This window comes from Rhinopithecus roxellana, chromosome 4 (assembly GCF_007565055.1).
Source record: "Rhinopithecus roxellana isolate Shanxi Qingling chromosome 4, ASM756505v1, whole genome shotgun sequence".
NCBI lineage: Eukaryota > Metazoa > Chordata > Mammalia > Primates > Cercopithecidae > Rhinopithecus > Rhinopithecus roxellana.
This window is the reverse complement of record NC_044552.1, coordinates 166,304,688-166,325,143: the sequence shown is the minus strand read 5'-3', so window position 1 is coordinate 166,325,143 and position 20,456 is coordinate 166,304,688. Positions and strand designations below refer to the sequence as shown.

The 20,456-nt window shown below is 35.3% G+C and overlaps 1 protein-coding gene across 3 annotated transcripts in view; it reads left to right on the top strand.

Moving 5' to 3' along the window:
* FAM184A (family with sequence similarity 184 member A) overlaps positions 1 to 9,981 on the top strand; it is a 131,371-nt gene extending 121,390 nt beyond the window's left edge. Inside the window, exons 15-19 of one of the 3 annotated variants that reach the window (XR_004056731.1) lie at positions 2,878 to 2,995; positions 5,058 to 5,162; positions 7,855 to 8,057; positions 8,950 to 9,044; positions 9,632 to 9,981. Coding sequence is in view for 2 of the 3 variants with exons in the window: in XM_010353249.2 (XP_010351551.1) it covers positions 2,878 to 2,995; positions 5,058 to 5,162; positions 7,855 to 8,057; positions 9,632 to 9,713 (508 nt within the window). In the remaining variant the exon portion in view is untranslated. Of the gene's footprint in view, positions 1 to 2,877; positions 2,996 to 5,057; positions 5,163 to 7,854; positions 8,058 to 8,949 lie in introns of all 3 variants that reach the window. The other 2 variants (XM_010353249.2, XM_030928358.1) reach the window with 2 other exon arrangements.
* Positions 9,982 to 20,456: the final 10,475 nt, after the last annotated feature.

Sequence of the window (20,456 nt, the reverse complement as noted above, 5' to 3'; positions counted from 1 at the left end):
GTGGGAGTTGAACAACGAGAACATATGGGCACAGGAAGAGGAACATCACACATCGGGGCCTGTCGGGGGATGGGGGGCAGGGGGAGGGATAGCAATTAGGAGAGATACCTAATATAGATGATGGGTGCAGCAAACCACCATGGCACATGTATACCTATGTAACAAACCTGCATGTTGTGCACATGTATCCCAGAACTTAAAGTATAATTAAAAAAAAAAAAAACTGTGTTACCAGTTGTTCACACCTGGACTAAATTTTAGAAGCAGTGCTGGTACGAGGGTTGCTTGCAGCAACTGAAGAAAAGAAAAATATTGACTAGTCTTGGCTTGAAATGGATATTGGAATAGTACCAAGTTTTCTTTCTATAAGAATTTTGAAAGACTAGTAATTATTGAAATATATTTGCAAGTTAAATATATATCATGTTACTTGTTCTCTCCTTTAATGCTTTCCTGTTTGTGTTTACATGGATTATGTTTTTTCTATGTATAATCAATTATATTTTCCTATTTAATATCTAGGTATTTTTCTTATTAAACATTTTTGGTGATGTAAAAATATTGTATTAGTCCATTCTCACACTGCTAATAAAGGCATACCGGAGACTAGGTAATTTATAAAGGAAAGAGGTTTAATTGACTCACAGTTCAGCATGGCTGGAGAGGCCTCAGGAAACTTACAGTCATGGTGGAAGGGGAAGTAAACACATCCTTCTTCACATGGTGACAGGAAGGAGAAGGGCCAAGCAAAGGGGGAAAAGATTTTCCCTTATAAAACCATCAGATCTTTTGAGAACTCACTATCATGAGAACAGCAGGGGATACCTGTCCCCATGATTCAATTACCTCCCACCAGGTTTTACCCATGACACATGGGGATTATGAGGACAAAATTCAGGATGAGATTTGGGTGAGATACAGCCAAACTGTATCAGATATTTTATACAGAAGATTAACTGATAGTAATTCTGTAGGCAAAGGATGTTTAAGCTAAGTAAAAACACTGCAATTTGGATTCAGGGGTAGACCTTTATTATGCAAAATAAGTGGTTCAGAGATTTTAACTGATCGCTTTAGATTCACTTTAACTTGTGAATCTAACTAGACTAATTGTGAATCAACTAGACTAATTTTTTTAATGTAGGTATTACAGAAGAATGTATCTGAGTGATATCAATGAAAGTGATATCAAGTGATAAAAGAAAGTGCTCCAGTGACATCTTGTGGTTTCTCCAACATAAAACCCAAATTGCTATTTCTTTTACTAGATTAGTATTTCTTGACTTTCTTAAAATCTTTGCCCATAAAATACGTAAGAATTAACTCTGCCATATTGGGAAAAAATGCAAGGTCACTTTATGTGAGTTAACAAATCACATTATTTTTCACTTGGTCTTTATTGTCACAAAAGAACGAAAGTAAAGATAGTGGAACTTAACACGTTGTACAGCAAAGTTGTTCAACCCACGGCCCGAAGGCCATATGCGGCCCAGGACAACTTTGAATGCGGCCCAACACAAATTCGTAAACTTTCTTGAAACATGGTAAGATTTTTTTTTTTTTTTAGCTCATCAGCTATCGTTAGTGTATTTTATGTGTGCCCGAAGACAATTCTTTAAATGTGGCCCAGGGAAACCAAAAGATTGGACACCCCTGTTGTACAACTTACCTCACACTGATCTGACAAACTCCCAGCTGATCCTGAGACAATCACTTCCTCATTTCCTCATCACCTTCATACCTCCCAACACCCTAATTGAGAACTTTAGCCAGGGGACTGGATAGAGAGCCTAATACATTATCTCCAAATCTTTAGCTTGGGCTGAATTTGTGGAGGGATTTTATGGTACTCAAATACACTGAGATTCAGGTACCTCTCTAGGGTTTTGGGTGGGAATAGGAGTATATAACTGACTTCTGGAAGACAGATCAACTACAAGTTACTCAGTATTCATGAATGAATAATTTTTTCTAAGAATCTTTATTAACCATAATTCTATTGAATAATGTTATTGAAATTCTGTTTAAGTTCTATCCTTTATATCCTGAAAACAATAAGATTTTTTAAATAGTTCTAATTATTTGCATTTTCTGAAATTGAAAGTGGTTTTTCTGAAACTAAGCCAACAGTTTCCATTTGTATTGTCTTCAGTCTGCCCCATCCTATATTCTTAGACTCAGCAGGATATGTCACCTGCTTATAAAAAGTGGCCTCTATTTTAGTGATCAGGGCATTCAGGCCTATTACCACCTCATATCATTCAGTACAGAATAGGCTTAGAAGGGCACATAATTTTTCTCTTACCTGATGAACCTTTTTTTCAGTTTGTATGTACTGGCTGATAATATAGAATTTTAAACCTTATCTTCTATAAACCAGGAAAAAATGATGTCATACATGTGTGTCCTTTGTTTTTCTTTCATCTGTATTTGTTTCTTGTCCTTTTTATATGTTACCAAGCCTTGTGTTATCACACAATATTGTATTGAGATAAGCAGTTGTAATAGTAAGCCTGCCTTTCTAGTGTCAAACCTGTATTTGTCAGGTTAGTATCATTCAACATATAATTTCTTCTGCAGAGCTTATCTCCAAATACTCCTCACCTCTTCTCCAAATACTCTGGAATGACTTAAAATGAGTGACTTCTTCAGAAAATAACCTGCAAAGCCTTTCATAGTACCATCTACCCTTTAAAGCCTTTAATGTAACTACTGCTCTTGCAGCAGTCATGTCATTATGCTTAAAAGTTTTAAGGAAAAAAGAAGTTTTGTTTCAGATTTTTGTGTGTGTTCAACTAGACTAATTTTTTTAATGTAGGTATTACAGAAGAATGTATCTGAGTGATATCAATGAGCTAAAGTCTTTCATGTTTTCAGATTAGAAGAAATGGAAGAAAAATATCTAATGAGAGAATCAAAACCAGAAGATATACAGATGATTACAGAATTAAAAGCCATGCTTACAGAAAGAGACCAGATCATAAAGAAACTAATTGTAAGATATTTTGGTTTTAGTCTAACCATGTTAGTAATCAATAGATATTGATTGGGAAAATATGGGACAGTCTTTTTAAGTAATGCTAACTGAAAATAGAAAACACAGAAGATGTGCATTGTGATTGAAAGTTTATTGAATTTTTATGAATAAATATAAAGTAATTTTTTAAATTTAAATTCGGCATTAGAGGAAGGGAATTGTATGTCTTTCATATTTTTAAAAAGAAAGTCTTTTTGATACCTATTGAATGTTTAATAATATGTCACTGCCAGTATACAATTAATATACCATTGAAGTGTGTGTATGTATATGTGTCACACATGTAGAATTAGGCTTGGCTAGCAAAGAAAAGCCAGCACATTCATGCATTAGCCTGTATTGTACACTAACAAGTTGAGCATATTGATTTCCTAAAATGTGTCCTAGCAAACACTAATCCAGAATTTTTACTCTATAGAAAAAGTGTTCCATAGTCTAGCCTCAGAAAAGTTGCATGCTTTCTCCTGGAAGGTCAGTAATGCTAGGTTCTCTCTTGGAAAGTCAGTAACACTGGGTTCTTAATGACTCTGAAGTTTATCAGCTAAAAAAGCACAGATTTAACAATGAATATACTCTTTAACGGTTCATATCTTCAGCTGAAGACTTTGGACTTTAGCATGCAAAAAGAGCATAAGAGCAACATGTATTTCTGAAGTCCTTTTTCCTCAATGCATCTCTGTTTGCATTTAAGAGATGCAGCTTGTTGTCTGAGACTAGAGGTTCCTGCTGAAAGCAATAGGTAGTACCTTGGGGATCACAGGTAGAATCCAGGAGCAGGCTTTGGAGAGATGAGTGTGTGCTGCTTCAATCCACCAACCACCCAATTTTCTACATATTGTGAACATGAGCACAGGCCTTATAGATTTCTCCATCTGATAGCAGCAGACTCATGGCACATTATATTTCATACATAAAATCAGCAAGCATAGTAAATGTATTGAAACTGTGTTCCATATAAATAGCTATTAATTCCCAGTTCTTACTGAGGAGATATTATAATTGTATTTTATCCTCACAGCAAATACAGTAAAGCAACTTTCCAAAGCAACACAGCTCACCAGGGAAGAGCCAAGATTTTAGCCAAGGGTTGTTCCATACACCTTCCACAACAGCCTAATTCCATGGACTGTGAGGCACATAGGTCGAGATTAATGATTTGAATGACAGTGGTGACTAAGAGAAGCATAAAGAATTCTACTAGATTTCACTAGAATCTAGTTCTGCTAGAGCACAGCCCTGCATTCTCCCACACACTGTTGTGTTTACTTATGGCCTTCCCATATTCTGCTTACTTAATTAGCACATCTTGTTGGTAAAGCTGAAGGTAAAGGTTTTATCTCTATATGGGCCTTCACTTTTTCCCTGTTCTTTGATTACCATTGCTATCATAGATTAATATATCAGATTAGATGCAGTCGAATCTATTTATAGTACTGAAGAATAATGAGGCCAGATATGATGGCTCATGCTTATAATCCCAAAACTTTGGGAGGCTGAAGCCGGAGGATTGCTTAAGGCTAGGAGTTTGAGTCCAACCTGGGTGACGTACTGAGACCCTACCTCTACACACACCAAAAAAAAAAAAAAAAAAAAAAAAAAAAAAAAATTGCTGGGTATGGCGAAAAACGCCTATAAAAAGAAATAGAAATAAAGATTAATGATGTAGTGTCATCCTTATCTGTGGAAATAATTCAGTCATGCCCAGAGCCCCATTAATGTAAGTTAAATCTACCCAAACTGCATAGCCCTGTGAAACAGAGCTGGGACCAAATAAACCATTTAGGTCCACTCTTGAAGGAAAAGGGTCAAGTGCTTGGGTATAGGGTTTAAAAGGTGTTGAAAACTTACCCCCCAACATTCCTTAAGACAGCAGCAATCAGGTCTAGAACTCTTTAAACAAAGTACATAAATCTTCATTCAGGTTTTATATTAAATTTTAAATGAAATGGCATTTATACATTTATGTTTTTAAAAATTCCATAGAAAATATTTAAAAGATGTTTATAATTCTTTTGCATAGGAGGATAATAAGTTTTATCAGCTGGAATTAGTCAATCGAGAAACTAACTTCAACAAAGTGTTTAACTCAAGTCCTACTGTTGGTGTTATTAATCCATTGGCTAAGGTATGTGCCGTAAACACTGTAGAATAGCAATGTGGTTTAAAAGTTGGTTAAAAATTTGATGAAAATATTTGGAGCAGCATAGTTGGATAAAGCTCCCAAAAAATGTTTTCTTCTATTTAATAATCTAGCCCTAAAACTTATGAATTATTTGTATGTTCATTTTCAGAATGAAACTGAGTAATACTCATATTCCTTTAAATATATTTTACCAATATTATAAAACTTGGTTCTACCTTTTTTACATATTTCTAAAGAAAACTAACCTTCTGACTCTTCTTAAGAGTATTTCTTGTCGTTTTCTTATTGCTCACAATCTTCTGCTTATGGTCCAGAAAGAGACTCCAGCCCTGGATACCCAACAGCTGTTGCTGGTTTAAGGCCTAACATCTTAATGGACCTTGGGTTGGATATGTATTTTGTTGCCTACCAATCATCAGAGAAGGACTTTACTTCTCTCAGCCTTCTGACTGTTCTTTTTAGTTTGGTTTGTTTTTTTGTTTTTGTTTTGGAGATGGCATCTCACTATGTTGCTCAGGCTAGTCTCAAACTCTTGGGCTCAAGCGATCCTCCTGCTTCCAGCTCCCGAGTGGATGGGATTACAGGTGTATGCCACTTTGCCCGGCTTTCTGACTGTTCTTAACAATTAAAATTGAATATGACTTATTTTGATACGTGTTACTTTCTTGGGACAAATAGAAGAGCCTTGAAATAGACATGACCAAGTCTTATAAATCTTTGTACCCTAGCTTCCCATGGCTCCAATCATGTTTTGGGTATAGTAGGTATTCAGTAAATAATTTGTTCAGTTGCAAATTTTCATCACATTCCCTATAAGCCACCACAAATTATTCTGTGAATAAAGCAAGTAATAAAGAATAAATGATTATGTATATACATATATATATTGACTTCATAGGAATTATGAATCTTATGGCAGAAATCAATAGTAGAATAAACAAAAGTGATAGTTCCAAAGCTGTTTTTCAAATTCAGATTTTAAGTTTCACGTCATGCCTAATTTTTATTAGGCCTTTACCCAGAAATTTTCCTTTCCTTTCACAGCTCGTAAAACTTCTCTGTTAAGAACACTGAATCTATCCTTCCTTTACAAGTTAACGTGTTCCAAACTTTAAACTTGAATGTTTTCTAAAATAGAATGACTGGAGAGGCATGTAGCTGTATCTCAGAGTCTGAAATACTGCCTGGCAGATAGAAAGCTCTGAGTGAATAATTGGTGAATGAATAATTATAATTAGTTTTAGTTTTTAAATTCATAATTTAGGGTTAAATAATATTTTAATTATAAAGCAAGATTATGAGGTTTGTGGAAAAAGATATACTAAAAATACTCCTTTTATTTATTTTATTGGAATTAAATTTTTTGGCTGCAAAATGATTACTGTAGAACTTTACCAGTGTTCTTTTGATTTCTTAAAATAGAAACCTTAAGTAGGTTTAATTATGCCCTCTGGTGACTAGAATAAGAAAATGCAAAAGATACATCTTTGTAAGAACTTTCAAACTACTTTTGACTCCTAATAGTGACTTTTGTTTTCACAAATAGTTCTGAAGAAGCTATTATTATTATTTTCTTTTTCTGGTTATGCTAAAATAAGATTTTTGTCAGAGACTCTACAAGTCACAGAATATGACAGAAGAAAATGTTTAGACAATAAGATAAATATAAATAAAAGTTCCATCTTGTATATTAATTGCATTTTTCCCAAACTCGAGTTATTTTCCAAAAAAACTTACAAATTTAATTAGTATACACCTAATTAGTAAAAGATGAGAATATTCTAAATATCTAACAACATGTTAATTTTTATTTCTCATAGCAATATGATGATCATTGATTCTAGAGATGTGAATAAAATACTTTGAGACTAAAGTTCGTGAATTGCAAGCTGATAGATTTTGATAATCTACAGTGGAATTTGTCTTTTTATCTGTTAATTTTAAAGTCACATTTAAAAATCAGCTGATTACTATTGTTTTGTAACCTTTAAATTTTAAAAAATATGAGCCAATTAATGATACTGCCAATTAATATGGAAATTAGACTTAATTATGAAAATAAAACTTTCCCTCTTCAGAAAGATAGATATCACAGTGAATTTAAAACCAGATTATTTCTCTAAGTCAGCTTTAGGTCTTTAGTAGAAATGTGCAATTTGTTTCAAACTACATTGCCAAGCATTTTCTCATTCCTTTCTTTTTTCCAGGCAAGAACTGCCTCCCTTTGACAGATGGCTAAATTTCATGGACCTCTCTTTTAAAATTATGTTTAACTTCACCCCTTCTCCTAATTTTAGCCTAAATCCATTTAACCTTCTATCTGCAAGACTTGCTTTCTCCCCCAACCCTTTTCCTCTTTTCTTCCCAAAAGGGTATTCTTTACCCCTTGGCACTCTTTTTACCTTCTCTCCCATTCCTCGTGAATGACTCCTGAATGTTTCTTCCTCATTCTTTCTGTCCTGGTAGCATGTCTGTCTTTGAGGATTCCATGTAGATAAAAAATTACCTCCAAGGATTCCCAGACCACAGTTTGGGTAACACTGGTTAATTAACATCTTAATTTAACATAAAGCTTCCAAAATTTTCCCATGCCAAATTTCTATCTTCTACCATTCCTATTTTCTCATTTGTCCTCATGCAGGGACTATCCTCACATGTATTATTTTTAATGCAGCAAAAGAAGAAGAATGATAAATCACCAACAAACAGGTTTGTGAGTGTTCCCAATCTAAGTGCTCTGGAATCTGGTGGAGTGGGCAATGGACATCCTAACCGCCTGGATCCCATTCCTAATTCTCCAGTCCACGATATTGAGTTCAGCAGCAGCAAACCACTTCCACAGCCAGTGCCACCTAAAGGGCCCAAGACATTTTTGAGGTGAGACCCGTCTCACCAATGTTTTTTTCTTTTCTTTTTTAACTTGAGAAATTTACCTTCTTACATTGCAGAAATCACTACTTTAAGAACAACCTAAGAAAACTTACTATGAAATATTTTCTTCAAAGTATATTTATCACCTCTCTAGAGAACTTCTTTTTGACTGTGTTAAAATTTTTTTTCTAATTTCTGGTCATCAGTCAATTTTCTAAGTACTTGAAGAGGTGTTAATGTGATTTATATGGTTAGAATTTTAATATTATGCACGATTACTTTATTTTTAGTGTTGTCACCAATTTTTAAATTAACAATTCATCCTTATTGTAGAACTTTAAAATAATTTTTTGTTTACTAAGTGGTTTTCATTTTTTATATATGTTTATTTTTTCCCTTGTTTGCCAGGATTATTTATAAATATATATATATGCTTATTGTCAAAATAAAAACATACACAAACTCTGGGAACTTAAATATACTTATGCAAAAACTAAATTTAGAAGAAATAAATAATTTTTAAAATTTCCATTCCATTTTAAGTTACCTTGCAGTTGTTGATTAAATGTATTAGCAAATTTTGAATGAAATGCAAATTTCATTAGAAATTTAGCCATTAGATAAAGTCAGAAAGTACTGTTGTTTTATGCTTATCTTACTATTACTGATTTTTTGCTGCTTTACTTTTTTTTCTTATTCTTACTAAACCTTAGCAGCGTCACTAGTGATAGTCTTACAAGTAGACAGGTTTTTTTAGGCTAAGTGATTAATGACATAGTTAATGATTAACAAAAAAAAAAAAATAGCAAGAATGAAAATTAGTCAAATACACCTCTGAATTTGTCTCCTGCTAAATATTTTGTGTTGCTTATTTTCCCTTGTGCATGGGTATGTTCAGGTATCAATAAGATGCATGTGCATGAGCTCAAGGAACATGACTACTGGAATTTCCATTACACATTGTTGCGTGCCTTGTAATTTTCCCCAAAGACGGTAGGGATTCTTTTGTTTTCTTAAGTAGCCCAAAGAATCTTTAGTTAGAATTAAGATAAGTATAAACTATATAACATCAATGATGGGGGGAAATTATATTTTTAATGTACTCCCTTTCCTGGAGTATTTGCATAGGGAATGATGAAATGAAAATTTAATAGAAAATGCATGTAGTAAAAAAAAATACTAGTTACTTTAGTTATATTTAAGGACACATCTGTAAAATCAACTAAAAGAGAAAAGGTGCTGAAAGAGAGGATCATTATTTTATTCTCTCTTATTTCCCACAATTCTTACTGAATTTTTTATTCAAAGAAGGTGACATTTTTGCAGTTGTTTTTTGTTTTTTGTGATTGTTGTGATGTGGCTCCTCCTGAACTGACTTCATTTGAGCTGCTGATGCACTCTTATGCTCTCATGGAGTGGAGAACCGATTCTAGTGTAGAGGGAGTAGCAAATCTTTAAAATACGACTTACAACATGGGGAAGCTGTTGTGGTAATCTATGCTGATGTTTTATGTGCTTTTGCCTTCATTTTGCACAATGACTTAATGCTGAGTTACATGTCTGTCTTTTTATGAATTCAGTCCTGCTCAGAGTGAAGCTTCTCCAGTGGCTTCTCCAGATCCTCAGCGCCAGGAGTGGTTTGCCCGGTACTTCACATTCTGAAAGAATTGTGTTGGCACAGCCCTGTGTGGACTGTTACTGAGAGCATGACTTTATACAGATTGATATGTAAATAGGCTTTCCTATGTCAAACACTGTGAATGAGAAAGTCTTTGTCTCTCCAGTTTGAAAATGCACTGTATTTCCTGTGATATTTATTGGAATCATTCTATAAGGTACTATATGATGTGTGTAATTATAACTGTTATTTTTATTTGAGATGGAAGAGTCTTTAACCTTTGTAATTACTGCATAATAAATTTTGTTAGAACAAAAAATAATGCTTTTTATTTTTTCTAAGTTTCCTTTAATTTTTAAATATTTTTTAATTCCAGGTAAGACTTATCAACAAATTTTACTGCATTATAATCATGTCATATCAAATTATTTGACTTCAGTAATCATAACAAAATCAGGATAGGGAAATAGAAACCCTTGTTCCATTACAGTGTGTAATTTTAACTAAATTGTTATCTAAATTTACAAAGCTAGAATGAAAGTGCTTGTATAAATTGTGGACTTTCAAGTATATGAAATACTGTTGACTTTTAGATGTTCGTTGTGTTTTTTTTTTTTTCAGTTTTGATAGTTGAGATCTAGAACTGCAGTACAGTTAGTATCTATAATTAATACTATGTTTTATGGCCAAAAGTCACTGGGTAAGGAATAAATAGTCAATTTGATTTTAATTTGTCTTAAAAGCCAGTTTGATAGTTTTCTAAACTGGCATAATTAATAGGGAGTGAGACATAAGGATCTGGAGCTCAGGAAGAGAAAGACTGAGCTATAGATGTTTTGGAACATGGCATGTATGAGATAGAGAAAGCCACAGGTGTGGATGAGAACAACAAGGAAGGGGGGTGAGGATAGAACTTTGGGAGAAACCAACATGTCAGGAACAGACAGGGTTTGAATGAGAATGAGAAGTAGAGTTACAGATCCAAAAAAGGATAGTGTCCTGGAAGAAGAAAGTTTCAGAGAGACCCAGCAGCCAGCCAACAATGTTAAATGCTATAGGTATCAGGAAAGGGAAAAAATGAAAAGTGTCCATTGGCTTTGACAACTACAAGATGGTCTTAGCAAAAGCAGATTCAGCGTAACAGTGGTAACAAAAGCCACTGTCTAGGAAAGAGGGAAATGGAAGTCAAGGAAGTTGAGACAGTGAGTAAAAACCTCTCTGAAAAAAACTTAGTAATACATGGAAGAGGAAAGAGAAAGTGAAGTCATAGACTGGGAAGGGTCAAGATGGGCTTTGTTTGTGTCTTTAGGAGACTTTATCACACTTTCATGCTGGAGGGGAGAGAGGGAAATTAAAAGGACAGGAGGAGAAGGGGACCAACCTCCCATAGAGTACCTGAATCTTCTTCATAACATCCCTGACTGAGCTTTTATACTTCCAGTGATAGGAAACTCCTTTCTCTGAGGGTAGCCTGGTGCTGCCACCACATGTCTTAGCCTCTGTGACTCAGTCTCCTGGGCTATATAATAAATATTACCTTCCACCCTACCTTCCTAGAAGATAATATGAGATAGCTTATTAAAAGTCTTAGGAAACGTATAAATTGCTACAGATGAGAAAATTGTTGTCTTGAAAAGTAGAAGAGCAAATGTGTTAGAAAACTGTAAAAGGATTGTCAGGCATAATTGAGATCACAGACTATATATTGAAATCCATCAGCATGATTGTGGGTTTTGACCATCTTCAGCTACTAGCAGCAAGTTTCTAGGAAGGGATATTTAGACTTAACCAGGATTAGGATAGTGTTGGATAAGTATAAAGGAGAGAGGTAAAAGGAGCCAGGGTTTTTGCAGAAAAGTGGTAATGTAAATATCATTATAACAGCCTAACTACTTTTATGCTAGGATTTTAGAAGTAAAAGCACAGTGAACAGATACTATTAATTGCATTACCTGAGATGTCAAATTGATTTTTACATATAGGTCAAGATGCTTAGTTCTTATTCTATTACTCCTTCATAACCAATTATATGTAGGTATTAAGTTTCACTAATGCTGTATCTTAAAATATTTACCTTTTCATCATCATAAAACATTGAGTTTCTAATTCGTGGCTTTTCTCCAAACACTATGATTTTAAATCTGGAGTGAAGAGATAGGTCCTAAGAGGTGAATAGTAGGGAATATTTTCTTTGTATATACAGTACTGTGTACCGCAGCTCAAGCAGAAAGAGGGCATCTTGATGAGCTAAACCACAATTGTTTGTTTTGCTGTGTCTTATGTTGTAGAGAGTGTTAATGCGGATTAGAGGATGGGAAAGGAAAAATGTTAAATACAACATAGTTGGAAATGCTTTATTCATGTCCACAGGAACCATATACAAAAGTTTGTCAAAAAGCAATACAAATTAAATATTTGGAAATAGATCACAATCAGATTTCTTAGTTAAGTATTCAGATTCCAAAACTGTGTTCATGATAAAATCATATGAAAACATTTGCGAACAATGTCTTGCTTTGGGTTCAGCTAAAAATTATCCGTAGGCAGTCTTGTATTTATTTTCATAAACAAAGAACATATTCTATCTTTCTAACAAATAAGATCAACAACATGATTTGAAATAGAGATATTCTTCGAAAATAATAAGATGCGTAATTTTTTTCCTTTTTTTTTTTTTTTTTTTTTTAAATTTTTGAGGCAGGGTTTCACTCTCGCCCAGGCTGGAGTGCAGTGGCATGATTACAGCTCACTTGCAGCCTTAACCTCCTGGGCTCAAATAATCCTCCCACCTCAGGGCCCTGAGTAGCTCGAACTAGAGGCGTACACCACCACACCCAGCTAATTTTTGTATTTTTGTAGAAATGAGGTTTTGCCACATTGCCCAGGTTGGTCTCGAACTCCTGAGCTCAAGCAATACTCCTTGGCCTCCCAATGTACTGGGATTACAGGCATATGCTACTGCATTTTCTTTTCATTTTACTACGAATAGTCTAACATTGTCACATGATATCATTGCGATACTGGATTAAACCATATTTTGGTTTGGAAGGTTACTACATGTTAACCACCTCTGGTAATCCCAGGAATATTATCTCTGTAATTTTCTGAAGGTAGCGATATTTAATTTTAACAATATTCTGATTTGCTTTTATTAGCAGTCAAAACCTGTTGGAAATAGACTAAAGAGCACAGAAATAAACCCTCGCATATGGCCAGATGACTTTCAACAAGGGTGATAGGGCCATTCAATTGGGAAAAAGCAGTCTTTTCAACAAATGGTGCTGGAAAAACTGATATTCACATGCAAAAGAACGAAGTTGGACTCTCGCCTTCTAACACTATGTACAAAAATTCAAAATGGAACAAAGACTTGAACATAAAAGCTAAAACTATAAAACTTTTAGAAGTAAACATTGGATGACATTGGATTTGGTAATGATTTTTTAGATCTGATACCAAAAGCAAGGCAACAAGCAAAAATAATTGGACTTCATAAAAATTTAAAATTTTTGTGCATCAAAGGACACTATCAACAGAGTGAAAAGACACCCTTAAAGTGGGAGAAAATATTTGCAAAGCATATAACTGATAGGGGATTAATATCCAGGATACATAAAGGAATCCTGCCTGGGTGTGGCAGCTCACACCTGTAACCCTAACACTTTGGGAGGCTGAGGCCAGAGTATTGCTTGCGGACAGGAGTTAGAGACCAGCCTGGGCAACATGGCAAGACCCTGTCTCTACAAATTTGTTTTGTAAGTAGCTGGATGTGATGGTACACACTTGTCTCAACTACTAGGGAGGCAGAGGCAAGAGAATAACTTGAGTCCAGGTGTCTGAGGCTGCAGCGAGCTATGATCATGTCACTGCACTCCAGCCTGGGTGACAGTGAGACCCTGTCTCTTAAAAAAAAAAAAAAAAAAAAAAAAAAAAACAATTTCTAAAACTCAACCACAAAATTCAAAATTGGGCAAAAGAATAGATATTTCTCAAAAGAAGATACACAAATGGCCAATAAGCTCATAAGATGCTGAGCTCATGCTCAGCCTCACTAGTTATGATGAAAATGTAAGTCAAAATCACAATTAGACAAGATGCTTCATTATAATTTATTAATTAGGAGGGCTTTCATAAAAAATAAGACAAAAACAGAAAATAACAAATGTTGCTAAGGATGTGGAGAAACTGGAGCCCTTGTGGGAATGTCAAATGGCAAAACCACTGTAGCAAACAGGCAGTTCTTCAAAAAATTAAGTAGAATCACCATATGATCCAGCAATTCTACTTCTAGGTATATACCCAAAAGCAGGGACACAAACAGTATTTGTACACTAATGGTGCATCATTATTCACAAGAGACTAGAGGTGAAAACAACCCAAATGGCCATCAGCAGATGAAATGGAAAAATAGAATATGGTATAAACATACTTTGGAACATTATTCAGCCTTAAAAAGAAATAAAATTCTGATATATCTTACATGAATGAACCTTGAAAACGTTATACAAAGTAAAATAAGCCAGACAAAAGACCAAATGCTGTACGATTCCATTTACCTGAATAGGCAAATTCATAAAGATGGAAACAAAAATAGATGTTACCAAGGGTAGAGTTGGGAGGACAGGGGAGTTATTTAATGGATACAGCATTTCTGTTTGGAATGATTTTTGTGGCGTTCTGGAGATGGACAGTGGTGGTGTTGCACAACATTATCAATGAACTTAATGCCACTGAATTGGATACTTAAATATGATTAAAATGGCAATTTAAAGTTATTTGTATTTTACCACAATTTAAGAGGGCTAAGTAATGTATTATCTCAGCGACTCTGCATTGGATTCTGAATAAACACAATAATTAAGTTATATTATAAATTGCTATATTTGCCAGTTAAGGTGAAATCGCTCCTGTTTTAAGATTCATTGCGTTTGCTTTTTTCTCTATGCCATTTTCTGTATGAATGTTCTGCTATTTGGTACCTCAGCATATGTTTAAGTAGCAGTATCTGAACAGAAGGTGCTTGGAATACACAGAGAACGATAACCTAAGATCACCTCGGATGCCTGGGGAGTGTCATGTACAGACCAACTTATGGATTCTATCTTTAGTATTACCAAGGCATTTATTTTTATTTATTTATTATTTTTTAGAGATGGGTTCTTGGCTGTGTTGCCCAGGCTGGTCTTCCTGGGCTCATGTGATCCTCCTGCCTCAGCCTCCCAAGTAGCTGGGATTACAGGCACATACCACCGTGCCTGACTCCAAGGCATTCACACATCTTATCTCTCAGTTTTTGGGGCTCCGTGAAGGCTTTTTTCATGGCTTCACAGTGAATTATACATTCCTTCCTAGGTGCATCCATAGCACTTAGCAGCTATTCGTTATTCAACATATTTATTGGGTGCCAGGTATTACTTAATGGGGTTGGGATAGATTGAACAAAACACATGTATCCCTGTCCTCATGGACTCAGACTAGATGCAGCCACCACACCTAGGCTACAATGCCTGATTCCTACTGGGTTATTAGATTAATTGAATGAAACAGGTATGTTATCTTTAACAGAAAAACTGATGTCATGTGTATGTGTCCACACACATGCTTGTGTATGTGATTGTAGATAGATATATTCCTTTAAAGTTTACCATTTTATATTTAATGTATATATATATACATGTGAAAAATTCATACACTGCTTCAATCAAAAAGGTTTACAAGTGACTACATAGAAGATACTAAAAGTGTATATTCTTTATTTAAACTACTAATAGTTGTGAAAAATCAGGACTAATTGAAAGGAGAATACAAATGTGTAATTGAAGGCCAACATAACCAGGCTTCAACTTCAGTGTTTTCTCCATGCATCTTTGAGCTAGGCTGATGCTCAAAGGCTAGCTGATGACCCTTATCAGAAAAGAGGAAGGATTTTCAGGAGAAAAAGCTTTCCTAGCCTTGAGTTCTAAAAGGAATTCCTCATTTAGGACTTTTTAATAGAAGACATTTAGATGATGTCATGATTGATATTCTCAATTATTTTTACAACAAAAGCTGCGGTAAGTTTCACAAAGCTGTTTCTTGAAGCAACCTTTGATAAAAAGGGAAATTACAACATTTAAGAATAATTCAATGTAAGAGTCTGCAAAATGTGCCAGACTAGTAAGTAGTAGCTGTCTAGTGGCCTAATCTGATGCAAGGATAAAATTGAGAATAAAGGAATGAAAAGCCCATTGGACAACCTTCCTTAAATGTCACTTCTCTCAGGCTTTTGGCTAACAGTAAGAGGTTGCAATCTGGCAAGTTAATAATAATACCTGTAATGCTGCTATTTTATATTTCTGGTGATAGAACCATATGGAAATAGTAGACGACATCAAATTATGAAATCAGAGATCAGCTATGTTATTGCCATCTTCTCTGACCATTTCAAGCACAATGAAAGTTTTGCTCAGAAGGCTGCTTCTATAATAACTGAATATATTTTAGTTCTATAAAGCCCTTTTTGCTGTATTTCCAGAGTTCCACATCATAAATCATAGCTGAAATAACTGGCTGGAACATTTTTAAAGCAGCTGTTGATAGCATCTACCATGGCCAAAGAAGAGCCTAGTTATGCACCCGAAGCATCATTGTAGAGCTGCATGACTTACCGGTGTAAGATTTAGTTGCAAAATGTCCTTCCAGAAAACTAAAATTCAGTGGCTGGGTGGCAATCTTATAAACCAATTATAGATTGTGAAAACGTCACTGATTTTATTTTCATTTAGTAGCTTTATTGAATAACTATTATGTACCAGTTACTACTGAAAATACATTTGTAATTTATGTCAGGCCACTTTTTTCTACTAATCATTTAAAAATAGGACCACAATTTGTGCTCTAAAGAATGTTACCCACAGGAACAGAAAACCAAACACCGCATGTTCTCATTTATAATTGGGAGCTGAACAATGGACACATGCTGGGGAACAACATACACTGAGGCCTGTTGGGGGTGAGGGACATGAGGGAGAGCATCAGGAAGAATAGCTAATGGATACTGGGCTTAATACCTAGGTGATGGGATGATCTATGCAGCAAACCACCATGGCACACGTTTACCTATGTAACAAACCTGCACATGTACCCCTGAACTTAAAAGTTGAAGGAAAAAAGTCATTCAGATTGCACTCTTTTATGTAAGGTTTCTTTTGCTTAGTATAATGCATTCGAGATTCATCCAAATTGTTGTATGTATCAGTAGTTGGTTCCTCTTTCTTGCTGAGTAGTAGTTCGTTGCAGATATGCCATGATTTGTATATCCATTTCCTTGTTGATAGACATTTGGGTTGTCTCTAGTTTTTGATTCTTATGAATAAAGCTATGAACATTCATGTAAAAAAAAAAAGAATGTTGTCGGCAAATAGAGGAAATTCATCCTTCTATTGGCTACGACAGCTAGGCATGCATCAGGTCTCATATGCATCCACAAAGATCAGTCCACAAAGATCAGTCTAGCAATCAGAACCCAATTTAAAGTGTTCTAGTAATTAAAAATGTTTATAATGTACTGAATTTTAGATGTTTAATAAAATGAGTTATGCAACAGGAGTTCCAGGTCCCACTATTGAGTGGGTTGGTGGGTAGGTGTGTAGGCTTCACAAAATTACACATTTGGGGCACCTGAGAATTAATAGGGATTTTGTGCCCAGCCAGAATTAAGCAAATAAGTGAAGTATCTCCATAATGAAAGCATAAAACATTGGTGAAAGAAATTGAAGAGGACACACGCACACAAAAGGAAAGATACTCCATTGTCATGGATGGGAAGACTAAATATTGTTAAAATATTCATACTACCCAAAGCAACCTATGGATTCAATGCAATTCTGATCAAAATACCTAAGACATTCTTCACAGAAATAGGAATAAAATGTGTATGGAGCCACAAAAGACCCAGAATAGCCAACGTTATCCTGAGCAAAAAGAACATAACTGGAGGAATCACATTACCTGACTTCAAATCATGCTACAGAGCTGTAAGTAACCAAAACAGCATGGTACTGGCATAAAAACAGACACATAGACCAAGAGAACAGAATAGAGAATACAGAAACAAACCCATACATCTCCAGTGAACTCATTTTCAACAAAATTGCCAAGAACATACATTGGGGAAAACACAATCTCTTCAATAAATAACAGTGCTGGGAAAGTGATACACATATTCAGAAGAGTGAGACTAGACCGCTACCTCTCACCATATACAAAAATTACATACAAATGCATTAAAGACTTAAATCCAAGACCTCGAACTATAAAGCTACTCCAAGAAAACTCTATCTCCATGAGTTTGTGAACCCCGAAAATCTGAGACAGTCTCAGTTAATTTGGGAAGTTTATTTGGGCAAGGTTAAGGATGTGCACGTGACACAGCCTCAGGAGGTCCTGACAACATGTGCCTCAGGTGGTCAGAGCACAGTTTGACTGTGCTCTCTCCTAAGGGAGACGTGAGACATCAATCAGCATATGTAAGATGAACATTGTTTCAGTTTGGAAAGGTGGGACAACTCGAAGCAAAGACTCGAAGTGGGGAGGGGGCTTCCAAATTATAGGTAAATAAGAAGCAAATGGTTGCATTCTTCTGAGTTTCTGATGAGCCTCTCTAAAGGAGGCAATCAGATATGTATTTATCTCAGTGAGCAAGGGGGTGACTTTGAATAGGAAGTCACCTATTGGGAAGCAGGTTGGCCCTAAGCACTTCCTAGCTTGACTTTTCCCTTTAGCTTAGCGATTTGGGGGCCCTAAGATTTTCCTTTCACAAGTTCAATAGTTTTGATTTTTAGCTCCCACAAATATGTGAGAACATGCAAAGTTCGTCTTTCTGTGCCTGGTTTATTTCATTTAATATAATGACCTCCAGTTCCATCCATGTTGTTGCAAATGACAGCAACACATTCTTTTTTATGGCTGAAGAGTACTCTATTGTGTATATGTACCCCATTTTTAAAAATCCATTCGTCTGTTGATAGACACTTAGGTTGCTCATAAATCTTAGCTATTGTAAATAGTGCCGCAAAAAACATGGGAGTGCAGATAGCCCTGCCATATTCTGATTCCCTTTCTTTTGGGTATATACCTAGCAGTGGGATTGCTGGATCACATTTTTAAATTTTGAGGAACCTCCAAGCTGTTCTTCATAGTAGCTGTACTCATCTACATTCCCACCAACAGTGTACAAGAGTTCACTTTTCACTATATCCTTACCAGTATTTATTATTGCTTGTCTTTTGGATGAAAGCCTTTCTTTTTTCTTTTTTGAAACAGAGTTTTGCTCTTGTCATCCAGGCTGGAGTGCCATGGCATGATCTTGGTTCACTGTAACCTCTGCCTCCTGGGTTCAAGTGATTCTCTTGCCTCAGCCTCCCGAGTAGCTGGGACTACAAGCATGCACCACTACACCCGGCTAATTTTTTTGTATTTTTAGTAGAGACTTAGTAGAGATGGGGTTTCACCATGTTGGCCAGGCTGCTCTTGAACTCCTGACCTCAGGTAATCCACTGCCTCGGCCTCCTAAAGTATTGGGATTACAGGCATGGGCCACTGTGCCCAGCCAATAAAAGTCATTTTAACTGGAGTGAGATGTTATTGTTGTTCTGATTTGCATTTCTCTGACAATCAGTGATGTTCAGCACCTTTTCACATGCCTGTTTGCCATTTGTCTATTCGATCTTTTGCCCATCTTCTAATTGAATTATTAGATTTTTTTCCCACTGAGTTTTTTTGGGCTTCTTATCCATTCTGGTTATTAATCTCTGATAGATGAATAGTATGCAAATATTCTTTCCTATGCTGTGGGTTGGATCTTCACTTTGTTGTTGATTGTTTACTTTGCTGTGCAGAAGTCTTTATTTTGATGTAATCCCATTTGTCCAATTTTGCTTTGATTACTTCTGCTTGTGGGGTATTACTCAAAAAATCTTTGCCCGCTCCAATGTACTACAGAGTTTCTTCAATGTTTTCTTGGAGTAGTTTTATAGTTTGAGGTCTTGGATTTAAGTCTTTAATCCATTTGGATGTAATTTTTGTATGTGGTGAGAGGTAGCGGTCTAGTATCACCTGAATATGTATATCATTTTCCCAGCACTGTTATTTATTGAAGAGATTGTCCTTTCCCCAATGTATGTTCTTGGCAATTTTGTTGAAAATGAGTTCACTGGAGATGTATGGATTTGTTTCTGCATTCTCTATTCTGTTCTCTTGGTCTATGTGTCTGTTTTTATGCCAGTACCATGCTGTTTTGGTTACTTACAGCTCTGTAGCATGATTTGAAGTCAGGTAACACGATTCCTCCAGTTATGTGCTTTTTGTTCAGGATAACTTTGGCTATTCTGGGTCTTTTGTAACTCCATACATATTTTAAGATTTTTTTTCCTATTTCTGTGAAGAATGTCTTAGGTATTTTGATTGGAATTGCATTGAATCCATAGGTTGCTTTGGGTAGTATGAATATTTTAACAATATTTAGTCTTCCCATCCATGAAAATGGAGTATCTTTCCTTTTGTGTGTGTGTCCTTTTCATTTTCTTTTCACCAATGTTTTATGCTTTCATTATAGAGATATTTCACTTATTTGCTTAGGTTAATTCCTAGGAATTTAATTTTCCTTGTAGCTATTCTAAATGGGCTTAATTTATTGATTCCTTTTCAGATTGTTTGCTTTTGGCATATAGAAATGCTACTGATTTTTATGTTGATTTTGTATCCTGCAACTTTACTGAATTTGTTTACCAGTTTTACTAGTTTTTTGT